General features: G+C 39.0%; 1 protein-coding gene across 4 annotated transcripts in view; it reads left to right on the top strand.

Annotated features, from left to right (window-relative positions):
• Positions 1-13,262, top strand: part of PHIP (pleckstrin homology domain interacting protein) — a 112,732-nt gene that overhangs the window by 41,795 nt on the left and 57,675 nt on the right. For all 4 annotated transcript variants that reach the window (XM_063443018.1, XM_063443017.1, XM_063443015.1 and 1 more), the window contains exons 10-12: positions 5,255-5,325; positions 5,665-5,765; positions 6,527-6,567. In XM_063443018.1, the coding sequence (XP_063299088.1) occupies positions 5,255-5,325; positions 5,665-5,765; positions 6,527-6,567 (213 nt within the window). The remainder of the gene's footprint in view (positions 1-5,254; positions 5,326-5,664; positions 5,766-6,526; positions 6,568-13,262) is intronic.

Here is a 13,262-nt window from a genome sequence, read left to right as displayed (position 1 = left end):
CTCTACTGTGCATGCTAGAATCTTACTGTATCTTCTAAATTTATGCTAAAACTTAACTTAAAGGGACGGAATGATTTAAAAAAATATATATATGTGTATATATATATATATATGTATATGTATGTATAATATAGAATTTAGTGTTCGGATAGCACTCTAAGGATGTAATATATAATTAAAAAAATATATATTTTATTTGCTCAAGTAATAAAACCTTTTGTTTATGAAGCTGACTTTTTAATTGAGTAAATCAGTTATTTTATTTTTTTCAAAGTCCCTGGAGAGCTGTCCTAATCTACATTATTGCTGACCAGAAGCACCGGGCATTAAATATTATTGCAGACTCAGGAGTGCAACATTTTGTCTGTTTGTATCAATCCCACAATTCCTGTGATTCGCCAGTTTAATGTCTCTCATTAGATGCATTTGTGTGATAATGAACACCGAATATAAGGACTATCACGAAAAGAAGATCTTAGGAAGAAATTCAATTGAAACATGCTATTGTGATTTCTCAGAAGTGTGTCTACAACATGAGCGCTTTAAAAATAAATAAATAATAATTTATATATATATATATATATATATATATATATATATATATATATATATATATATATATATATATATATATATATATATATATATATATATATATATATATATGAAACATGGGGGGATGGTTGCACTCACCTAAACATGCTTAAATGGGGTGCTGCTGGGGGCCATATTATACAATAAACAATACACAAGATCCAGCGCACTCTCCTATCGGCTAAACAGCAACTTCAATGTATATATATATGTGTGTGTGTGATGAAAGTCCTCTGTGCAGGACTGAAACGTTGATCGTTTTTTAAAGATGTTACAATAAAATTTGGATTTTTAACAAGTGAGTGCTCCTGCCTTTTTGGATGGATATATAACACTAGGCATGGCATGCTAGCACCTGTATTTTTTGGGATACTTTAAGCGTGCAGGATTACCTTGGAATATATATATATATATATATATATATATATATATATATATATATATATATATATATATGATCCAAATGAAATAGGCTGCTCTCCGGACTTAAAACTTCCAATTTTTATTAAAGTTGATTAAAAATTACGACCAACGTTTCGGTCCCCGTTCGGGACCTTCTTCAGGGTCAAAATTCAGCAGGACAATTCAGATTGTCCTGCTGATTTTTGACCCTGAAGAAGGTCCCGAACGGGGACCGAAACGTTGGTCGTAATTTTTAATCAACTTTAATAAAAATTGGAAGTTTTAAGTCCGGAGAGCAGCCTATTTCATTTGGATCATTTATCATTTTGGAGCTTTTGGTCTGGCGCCCGGCATTGGCTTATGGTACACGTGAGTGCTGGGGATTTCAAATAATTTATATATATATATATATATATATATATATATTACCAGTAGAGAGCACTCAAGAGTCTTTCAAAGTAAATTCACACAACGTTCAAGTCGCCGTTTCAGTCTGTGTGTGTGTATATATATATATATATATATATATATATATATAGTGTGTGCGCACGCTTCTGTTCAGTATATGATGGCATCAGTTATGTTGGTTTTCTTATCTCTTGTGGTGAAGGCTGATACCTTCAGAGGATTTAGACCAAAACTGCTTCTTGAAACTGTACACAAAGCTCCATTTTGTTAATTAAAAAAAATAATCAGATTATAGTTACATAGCTGAAGAGAGACTTGTGTCCATCAAGTTCAGCCTTCCTCACATTTGTTTTTTGCTGTTGATCCAAAAGAAGGCAAAAAAAAAAAAAAAAAAATCCCCAGTTTGAAGCACTTCCAATTTTGCAACAAACTAGGAAAAAAATTCCTTCTTGACGCCAGAATGGCAGTCAAATTAATCCTTGGATCAAGAAGCTACATAACCCTACATTGAAAAATTATATCTTAAATATTATGTTTTTGCAAGTATGCATCTAGTTTGAACATCTGAACAGACTCTGATAAAACCACTTCTTCAGGGAGCGAATTACGCATCCTTATTGTTCTTACAAAAACTTTTTTAGACAAAGTCTTGTTTCTTCCAGTCTAAATGCATGACCTTGTGTCCTATGTAAAGTCCAGTTTGTGAATAGATTTCCACACAATGGTTTGTATTGGCCCCGGATATATTTGTAAAATCCCCTCTGAGGCAACGTTTTTCTAAACTAAAGCGGTTTAAATTTGTTAACCTTTTCTTCATAGCTGAAATGTTCCATTAGTTCCATTAATGCATTGTTCCTTTGTTAGTCAGGTGTAAATACTAAAATTTTACTCTATAATTTGCACGTTTACAGCTTACATCAAGATCCGTGCTGTACTGAATATGGGTTCTGCATGTGAATTTCTAATGTTGCTTTTATAAATCTTATTTTAGTGACTGTCAGTCTTTATATACTTGTAATCTTGTCTTGTGTTGTGCTGAAAACATGACAATGAATAGAGACATTAATTGTCAGTATAGTGAGACCCAACACACAGTGTGTACACTTAAAAAATATAGTGTACCCTTTAAATAGAATTGTTACATAAAGTGCCCGGGCTTAACGTAAACAAATAGTCAGGGAAACCAGAAAAAAAGAATAGCAAGTGACAATAGCAGAGTCAAAGGTTACAGAAAAGAGAAAAGTCCGTAATCGCCTAGATTAAAACGGATAAGATGGTACTAAATACAAATGCTCTATTTGGAACAAAATAGAACAAACCGGGAATAGAACCAAACCCATAACCGATATTTATAGTATGGCTCAATAAGTAGGTAGCCATGCCCCCAAAGTGTGCAGGACCGCAGAAACTAATGTTGCGCGATGTCATCGGTGTTATGCATGTGGTGCACCATTTAAGGGGGCGGAGTCAAAGACCGCTGGGGAAATCAGAAGAGCCATGAGAGAGGTCACATGTTGTCTGCTGACCTCCATGAGGGCGTGCCCCAGGAGCCAGAATGCAAGGTATCCGGACAATTAAAAATGTGACTCTCTTCCAATTAGATTCAATCCTCCAGTGACTCTGCTGCAGTAATGACTGCGATGAATCATATCTATATATATTGGTGTGGTGCTTTTAGGAGGAAGGGGCAATAACTTTATTTAAAGACTGTCTATTCTAGTAATTATTCCACCTAATGTGTTTTAAAAATACTAAAATAATCACATTGCATACATATGTAGACTATTTCAAAAACCTTCAATGGTATGGTAACAAGGGAGACCCTAATCGAAAAGGTTGGTTCCTGGCATAATTTTTGCCTTAAAGAGGACTAAAAGAATCCCAGGTGGGGATTATATCACCAGTGCCCTACACATCGAGCAGTGAGCCTGCTCAGCTAAATATGAGTACATATCTTATATTACAATATTCAATGTTGGTCTTAAAGCTACAGTGAACACTATATTTTGTTGCAATTTTTATTTTTTCGATTGGGGTTTTTGAAATACCACGCATATCCCAGAAGTGGGGATCATACCACTGTACGCCCTACAAACCAGAGCTGGATTTAGCTCTGAAAAAAATGTACTACTGGATCCCAAGTTGTTTGATCTAGTAACTGCTATCAAAAATTTGCTGCTTCCCTTACAAGTCTACCCTTCCATTTGGAGTGTCTCATTTTTTATTTATTTATATCCACAGGCGCTACCATTTTCTTTCTTTTTATCTTTAAATGGATATGCGGCTTCTTGTGCTTTAATATACTCTCCAAAGAATATTAAGGCTAAACTTACCTGCAATCCTACAATGATGCCAACTTTGCCCTGCACTCTTTTTCTCCTGTGATAGTACTTTGGTGGCACAGTTGGGAGTCCAGTGCCACCATGGATTGTCTGTTGCCAGCATGCTACACATCCTGATGACAAATTCAATCTGTGCACTGTACTGAAAATAATGGTTATTGACAATTATTTGTTGTTGCTCAGTCTTAAGAACCTGATTACATATTTACTTTAGGTTCTTTGCTTGTTTTGTAATAATACTGACCCAGAAATGTGTGCTGAGAAGTAAGAGCAGTTTTTTGCGTCTCACTTTCTGTGTTGCAATGTCTTCTATTTATTTGTTTTTGCATGCTTAGTGTTTTGCCAAGTCTGACCTTCTTTGGCACTCTGTTGGATATTGTGTTTAATACAACAGCTGTTTCTATGCTGGCTATTAGAATTTTTTTCTTATCGAATCCTATTAAATGCACCTCACATGAAATAAGAAATAAAAATCAAAATTGTCTAATTTCTAAAAAATAAGTACCAGCCTATTTTCTGAGTGGGGACATATAATAGGAATTCTTATACCACCATTGCTATTCTGCTATTGTCACTATAATGACAGCATTTAGAGAATATTTCATTTTATTTTTTTGCAACATCAACACACTGTCTAAGGTTCACTGCCATTGATCATATCAAAAGTTATCTGCTTGCTACCTGCAACAGCAATCTGTACATTAAAACTTGCATTTGGTTGAAGGGTATTTTTTTTTTCCTTCATAGCAAAATATAAATATATCATTTGAAAAGTTAACTGATTTTTTAAAATAAAATTGGTTGTTAAATTTACTTTTTTTTTTTTGTGGCAATTCCACAGACGTTTAATCATCCATTCGCTTAACCAACCATGAATCTCTCTGCTTTGTGGAGTTTGAAGTGTTGAACATGTTAAAAGCAGTGCTCCAAGGTTTAATGTGCAGATCAGGCAGTAACTGATAGGGTATCTCTGCAGATTGGAAATGCTATAGTTAACCTACTCAGAGATAACATCTGTGCCCCTCTCTTATAAATCCATCACACCCCATTTGATTATGTAAAAAATGCATCTAAATATCATGCCAAAAACTATAAAATTGCGCTGATGTCTGGAATATTAAAAAGGGTCATTGGAATATACAGATATCTATCACAGAACCCACATTGGTGTACACTTAAAAACTTTGTTTCTTTCATTTTGGTGCTGATTGTCCCTGCATACTAGCATGCCAAGTTTTGACAGGTCATTTATCAGGATTATTACAGTTTTACACATAGTGTGTGCCAACTTATTCCTTCAGATTGGATGCCCCTGAAACTGTCATTGTCTGTTTTAGAGTGCTGGTCTATTTTAGTACACTATGTACTGTGGCTAGAAATGAATATGGGATAAGTTAGCTGAATTCTTTATTTTTATTATTGTGTTGCCAAAAGTTGTCTGAATTTTATATAAATACATTTACGAAGTTACTAAGGCTTCAATTTTACTTTCCTTTTTATTTCTGCAGCCCACGACCCATAAAATACACAGAACGACCTCGACCTGGAGTTCAGATGATTTGTTCCTCTTTCAGCTCTGGTAAGGGCTGCTAACATTCCCTTGTGTGTTACTGCAGCACAGAGCACAATCAAAGCTCCTGTGCTCTCTTGCAATGATTCCGTCAAACTTCATGTTGGAATAGTGAAAAGGAGTGTTTGGATAAAATCTTGCATTCAATTGCTGATATAGTCCTCTCCAAATTCCAGGGCTGTAATTTGCTTAGAAGCTAAAGTTTATGTTTAGTATTCAGTGCACTTCTGTTATCTGCCACTCACTTCACTGGCTTATTGCAGGACAATACAACAAAAGGATTTCTTTTCGCTAAGCCGAGCTTGGGAAAGGCTTCACTTTAGTGATTTATTTGTATTTCCCTTTCAGGTGGAATGTTTCTGGCAACAGGGAGCACTGATCATATCATTAGAGTTTATTATTTTGGGTCAGGCCAACCAGAGAAAATTTCTGAGCTTGAGTTTCATACAGTGAGTATTCGGTTTGAAGGCAATATCACAAAATCTATTCTATGCTGTGGTATTTCAAGTGAAACAAACTGTACGTACTTGTGTTTTATGTTTTATTTTGTTTGCTTTGTTTTTCCTTCACTTATTCAGTATATAATAACCTAACTTTTCGTGCCTCAATCAAATTTGTTTTACAGTGGATATGTCACCTTTGTGAGTATTTTAGGAACTATGCTTTTATAAGCCCATGCAACTTTGCGTTTTTAATTTTTGTTTGTTAGAAACTATGTAAGCAAAGCTGTGATTTGTGTCACAATTGTGCTTGGATGTTCTTTAATCTGTGTTCACCAATAAAGTTGCCATTAATTGTTTTTCAGCCCCATGAGGTGCTTCTTTTGTGACATATCCACTTTATAGTGAGGTAGTCAATTGACTTTTTTTTTTTTTTGTGTGTAGTATAACCCACAAACACTCACATTGAGAAAAACAAATCTAGATAGATAAAGCAAGTAACTAGATTAAACTCAGAATAAACAAATGAGGGCTGAAAAGCTCAATCTGCTTATTCAGTCAGGTCAAGTCAAAAATAACTTGGTGTCATACAAAGGTATCTATATGCGATTTTGAGATCCTGATGACATACATAAATCACATGAACTTTTGATGTCGTAGTATTTTGAGGCATTCACAGAACAATTTTTCCGTAATGTATTTTGTTCTTTTGCCCAGTTTGCTTGTACTTGTGTAACATTTTTAGTGATTGATTTTAATTTCCTGTCTAGGACAAGGTGGACAGCATCCAGTTTTCAAACACCAGTAGCCGGTAAGGATAAAATACACAAATCAAATACTACAAACAGCTAATTCCAAATATGTGAAGAAATGTTTTGGAGTTTGCTTAATAAAACTCAGATTAAAAGTATGTTTGTGCCTGTATATAATTAAGTACCATATCTGAATTGTGACTTTTGTACAAGGTCTACGAACCACCTCTAAAATAGCTTAATGCAAAAATCATGGAGAAATGGTTCTCATTCTGTTAGGATGCAATTCATTAGTTTAGCCAGCGTTCTGTCTAAATGAAAGTAGGTTCAGTGAAAAGTGAAAGGAGGCTTCGCTAGAACACTGAGGAAAGGTAAGAATTGTGGGAAATTGCTCTGACCACCGGAAATGAAGCACACTTTGCTCCTCCGCTGGTCAGAGATGGTCAGGCATAGGAAACCTCCATAAGACAAGTAGTCCCTATTTTGTCTTGGGTTTTAAAGAAAACTAGAGCAGACAGGAAGAAATGAAGAACAGATCCTGAGAGAGGGAGAAAAGAGGAATCTATTAAAGAAAGGTAAGTTCAGCATGACAGTGCCGGTTTAACATTTCATCTCAGTCCTATGTTGCTGTACAGGCCTTGCTACTTCAAGTCCATAGTACATTCACAAAAGGTGACTTTCTACTTCACAGGTTTAAATTTTCACTTGGCAAGTGTAAAATCTTACGTATGCAAAGTTGTCCAAATTAGCTTTATGCATAGAAAGAGTTAATAATTGCAACCATTTGTTTTTAAATAATTTTAATTTAACCCCTTCAGGACTGGACTGTTTTGGCCATGTTGTATGTTAACCCCTAAACGATGTTACAGCGTTCTATACCGTCCCCATTTAAATGGACTTTAAAGCCGTTGTGGCGGCATAGAACCGTAACGGCTTGCCGCCCTAGAGCCTCGGGAATACTTACCTTCCCTGCAATCTGCTTCGGGAGGACTGCCTGACAGCCCAGGCAGCCCTCCCATAGCAAATCAGGCCCCCTGGGGGCCATGTGATTGCTCTCAAAGAATGATCACATGGCCCCTTATAGCTTGCTGTGGATCTGCCAACAAGGCGACTGTCTGGGCTGTCAGACAGTCCCCCTGCTGGTGAGACGTGTAAAAAAATGATTATTAAACATGTTTAAAATAAATTAAATATACATATATTATATAATTTATATACATCATATATAGATATAGACATATATATATATATATATATATATATATATATATAATGTAACGTCATACATAGTGTATTTTAATATAAGTTTTAATATAAGTACATAACGTATTTTCCGGCGTATAAGACGACCCCCAACTTTTCCAGTTAAAATATAGTTTGGGATATACTCGCCGTTTCTGTGTATGTATGCAAAGGATGCATTGTCTTTATGTGTAAGGGTTGCATTGTGTGTGTGTGTGTGTGTGTGTGTGTGGATGCATTTTGTGTTTCTCTGTGTGTATGGGAAGCATGTTGTGGTTCTGTGTGTGTATGGATGCATTGTGCGTTTCTGTGTATGTATAGAGATGCATTCTGTGTGTGTTTGTGTGCGCGTAGTGTGAAAAAGCTCCCTGTCTTATAGAGCTCTCTCTTCCGTCCCTTAGAGCTCTCCCCTGCCCCTTAGTGGTCTTTCCTCTCCCCCACCCTCCCTGTGTTCTTCTCACTCCCCCCCGTGTTCTTCTTACCTCCCTCCCTCCCCATGTTCTTTTTAATCCCCGTCCCCAACCCTTCCAATGTTCTCCTCACCTCCCCTTCCCTGTGTAGCGTGGCCGAGCTCCTCTTCCTCCTGTCAGTCCGTCCGGGAACAGGAAACTGAATCTCCTGTACCACGCGGTACCCGGCTCTCTATAGAGCACTCAGGCGGCTGCAGTGCCTGCACCCGGCGTATAAGACGACCCCCCACTTTTGACAAGATTTTCATGGGTTAAAAAGTAGTCTTATACACCAGAAAATACAGTATATAAATTTCGTTTTAACTGTATTTTGTTATTTTTGAGGGACCTGCCTGACAACCCAGGCCGAAAGAATTCTCCAGGCCAGAGAATATATATATATATATATATATATATATATATATATATATATATATATATATATATATATATATATATATATATATATATATATATATACTGTTATTTGTATTTTATATATAGATATATAGCATGCCATTCTAAGTGTATTTTGTAACAGTTAATTTAAAAAAAATATATATTGTTGTAAATATACATATATATATATATATATATATTAATTATTACATAAGTATACACGTAGAATTTAAATACATATATATTAAAATTCTAAGTGTATATTTAAGTAATCTTTTAGCATTCATTCCTGGGCTACCATACATTCTCAAAGGCAACGTAACCAATCTGGCGAATTTCAATGTGAAAAAACTGAAATGCAAGCCTTATATTTGACTCTGTAACTTTTGAGGGGTACTGTTTTACTCGGAAGACTTCGCTGAACACAAATATTAGTGTTTCAAAACAGTAAAATGTATTACAACGGTGATATCGTCAGTGAAAGTGATTTTTTTTTTTGGCATTTTCCACATACAAATGGCACATTGACGATATAATTGTTGTGAGATGTTTTACTGTTTTGAAACACTAATATTTGTGTTCACCGAAGTCTCCCAAGTATAACAGTACCCCTCATGTAAAGTTACGTTTTTTGCATTTTTCACACACAAACAGCACTTTCACTAATGATATTGTTGTGATACGTTTTACTGTTTTGAAAACAGTAAAAGGTATCCCAACAATTATATCCTCAGCGAAAGTGCCGTTTGTGTGTGAAAAATGCAAAAAGCTTCACTTTCACTGACAATATCATCACTGTGATCTGTTTTACTGTTTTGAAACACTAATATTTATGTTCAGCGAAGTCTCCAGAGTAAAACAGTACCCCCCCATGTACAGGTTTTATAGTGTTTTGTAAAGTTACACGGTCAAATACAAGGGACACTTTTTTTACATTGAAAATTGCCAGCTTGGTTCTGTTGTCTTTGAGAGCGTATGGTAGCCCAGGAATGAGAATTAACCCCATGATGGCATAACATTTGCAGGTTTTAAGGTGTCATAGAAAGTTACAGGGTTAAATACAGTGCTAGCAAAAAAAAAAAAAATTCTCTGGCCTGGAGAATTCTTACGGCCTGGGTTGCAGGCAGGTCCCTCAAATTGCAATCAGTAAAATTACTTAATTATGTAAAAATATTACATAAATATGCACGTAGGATTTAAATATATACATATTTATATATTTGAAGTCTATGTGTTTATTTATGAAATTATTTATGTAATCTTTGTATATGGATATATTTTGTATTCTTATTTATAAATACGTAGATGTATATATAATTTAATTTTAAATGTATTTTGATATAAATATATATTAATATCAAAATAGTTGGAATAAACTGTCATACGTAGATGTGTGATATATATATATATATATATATATATATATATATATATATATATATATATTGTGACAGAGTGTTGGGGATGGTGGTCAAAGGTGTATATCTGGCACCCAGACTTTTGCGCAGCTACTATCCTGACATGTGGTTAAGCACATGCAGCCCCAGGGAAAGTTAAGGTTAAATGTAGTTTTTTTTTTCTCTGCTGTTATTTGGGTCCCTGGGGTGGAGTATTCGGAAGAGCAGGGTGGGCCGATTCTCCACCCACTGTCAGAGTGGTTGTGCATGAGTCCAGCCCAGGTTTTCTAAGGAGTTCTGGCTCACTACCTAACAAGGTCATTAGACTCACCTGTAGGGGCTGTGAGCAGCTTTATAACTGCAGTTAACCCCTTAAGACGCAGGACGTTCTATGCCGTCCTTATTTTGGTGGCTCTAAACGCCGCAGGACGGCCATAGAACGCCCTGCGATCTTTTCTACTTACCCGGTCGCCGGCGATCGCGGTATGGGGGGACTTTCCTGGGAGCCCAGGGAGTCCCCCTCCGTCCTCTTTGGCCCCCCAGGGCCATGTGATCGCGAGGACCCCGCGATCACATGGACGGCATAGCCTCGACATATAGGCTCGAAATGGGGGCATTATGCACTTATTAACAGAGTGGGAGACTAAAATGCACAAATATCACAGAATGGGGTATCAGAAACATAAGCTTAGTACTGATCTGTGGTAGGTGTGTTGAAACCTCTACCCGGTTTCTTCTACTTGTGAGCCTCTGTAATGCGTCCATGTCTGGGGTATGTGCTCTGGCTCCCCGCTCAACCGATGCCTGTCAGGGGTTCCCCGCAGTTTTGGAGCATGGCAGGGCTTTGTAGGTCTCCTTGCCCAGACGTTGTTAGAAGATGCTGGCTTCCAAGCAGTATCTGTAGCTGGAGTGGAGTGAGGCGTTGCGGTCCTCTGGACCCTGGTGCTGCCAGGTAAACTTGTATGGCCGTGCTCTCCAGTCGTGCTTTATGCCCCTGGCGGTGTTTCTTGTAGATGTTTGACTTCTTGTGTTGATGTAGAGTGCGCCGCTTCGTCCGCCGCCATTTTGAGGCCCGCTGTGCAGTCGGGAATTTCGGGTTCTTTCTCCCTTGTTGGGGCTGCTTTTTGGGTAGATGGCTCGGCAGTTGTGAGGCAGGTGGGTGCATTCTGTTCTCCAGTTTGCGCCAGAAGTTTTCAAGTAGCTTGTCTAGTCTGAGCTGGAGGTCGGGCAGCCGTTGTCCATTGTAAGGGGTGCTCTGTACCGCCATTTTACATGAGCTATCCGTCTCGTGTCGCTGATCAGGCGTGCCTCCAGACCTCACAGCCCGACTGATGGGTGCTGGGATTTCCCTCACCGGCGCGGGAGGGGGGTGGAGATTCAGCTGTGCTCTAATGGACCCTGCGGAAGTATAGGAGCCCGAGGGCAGAGGGATCGGCCGCCTCCCTCCCTCGTGTAGTAGGCCTCCAACTTCCCGCGATCCAGAACCGCCCGACGCTGGTCATAACTCCGATCGGATGATTTTTGAGGGGGTTCATACAAGTGCTGTGGGTATTGCAGTTATCGGTTTTCCGATTAATATCGTAGTTAGTTGATGTTTTAGGCAGTTTTCCCCAGGAGCTCGACCAAGGTGCGTCTGGCTGGCTCGGCAGTTAGGCTCCGCCCCGTGAGGTAAGTGTTTTGAGGAGAAAGGTTTGCTGCTTGTTGGATCCTGTTGTATCCAGTTACTTCTTACCAACAGAAAATTTAGGAAGCAACACTGAGTGACAATCAATTTCACATGCTGTTGTGCAAATGGGATAGACACCAAGTGGACATTATAGGCAATTAGCAAGACACCCCCAATAAAGGAGTGGTTCTGCAGGTGGTGAATACAGACCACTTCTCAGTTCCTATGCTTCCTGGCTGATGTTTTGGTCACTTTTGAATGCTGGCGGTGCTTTCACTCTAGTGGTAGCATGAGACGGAGTCTACAACCCACACAAGTGGCTCAGGTATTGCAGCTCATCCAGGATGGCACATCGATGCAAGCTGTGGCAAGAAGGTTTGCTGTGTCTGTCAGCGTAGTGTCCAGAGCATGGAGGCGCTACCAGGAGACAGGCCAGTACATCAGGAGATGTGGAGAAGGCTGTAGGATGGCAACAACCCAGCAGCAGGACATCTACCTCCGCCTTTGTGCAAGGAGGAACAGGAGGAGCACTGCCAGAGCCCTGCAAAATGACCTCCAGCAGGCCACAAATGTGCATGTGTCTGCTCAAACGGTCAGAAACAGACTCCATGAGGGTGGTATGAGGGCCCGATGTCCACAGGTGGGAGTCGTGCTTACAGCCCAACACCGTGCATGACATTTGGCATTTGCCAGAGAACACTTCGCCACTGGCACCCTGTGCTCTTCACAGATAAAAGCAGGTTCACACTGAGCACATGTGAAAGACGTGACAGAGTCTGCAGATACCGTGGAGAACGTTCTGCTGCCTGCAACATCCTCCAGCATGACCGGTTTGGCAGTGGGTAATGGTGTGGGGTGGCATTTCTTTGGGGGGCCGCACAGCTCTCCATGTGCTCGCCAGAGGTAGCCTGACTGCCATTAGGTACCGAGATGAGGTCCTCAGACCCCTTGTGAGACCATATGCTGGTGCGGTTGGCCCTGGGTTCCTCCTAATGCAAGACAATGCTAGACCTCATGTGGCTGGAGTGTGTCAGCAGTTTCTGCAAGACGAAGGCATTGATGCTATGGACTGGCCCACCCGTTCCCCAGAACTGAATCCAATTGAGCACATCTGGGACCTCATGTCTCGCTCCATCCACCAACGTCATGTTGCAACCCAGACTGTCCAGGAGTTGGCAGATGCTTTAGTCCAGGGCTGTGAGGAGATCCCTCAGGAGACCATCCGCCACCTCATCAGGAGCATCCACAGGCGTGGTAGGGAGGTCATACAGGCACGTGGAGGCCACATTACACACTACTGAGCCTAATTTTGACTTGTTTTAAGGACATTACATCAAAGTTGGATCAGCCTGTGTGTGTTTTTCCAAATCCAGACCTCCATGGGTTGAAAAATTTGATTTCCATTTTTTTATTTTTTGTTTGATTTTTGTTGTCCGCACATTCAACTATGTAAAGAACAAAGTATTTCAGAATATATATATATATATATATATATATATATATATATATATAAATGCAGGCAGCTCTTGCACTCTTCACTATTTGTAAAGTACCTGGTGCTCTGGTAGCTCATGCACAGCAATAGAAAAAATATACCAGCA

The sequence above is a fragment of the Pelobates fuscus genome, chromosome 2 (genome assembly GCF_036172605.1).
Source record: "Pelobates fuscus isolate aPelFus1 chromosome 2, aPelFus1.pri, whole genome shotgun sequence".
In the NCBI taxonomy this organism is placed as follows: Eukaryota; Metazoa; Chordata; class Amphibia; order Anura; family Pelobatidae; genus Pelobates; species Pelobates fuscus.
Note: the sequence above shows the minus strand (reverse complement) of the source record. Positions and strands in the feature narration are given on the sequence as shown.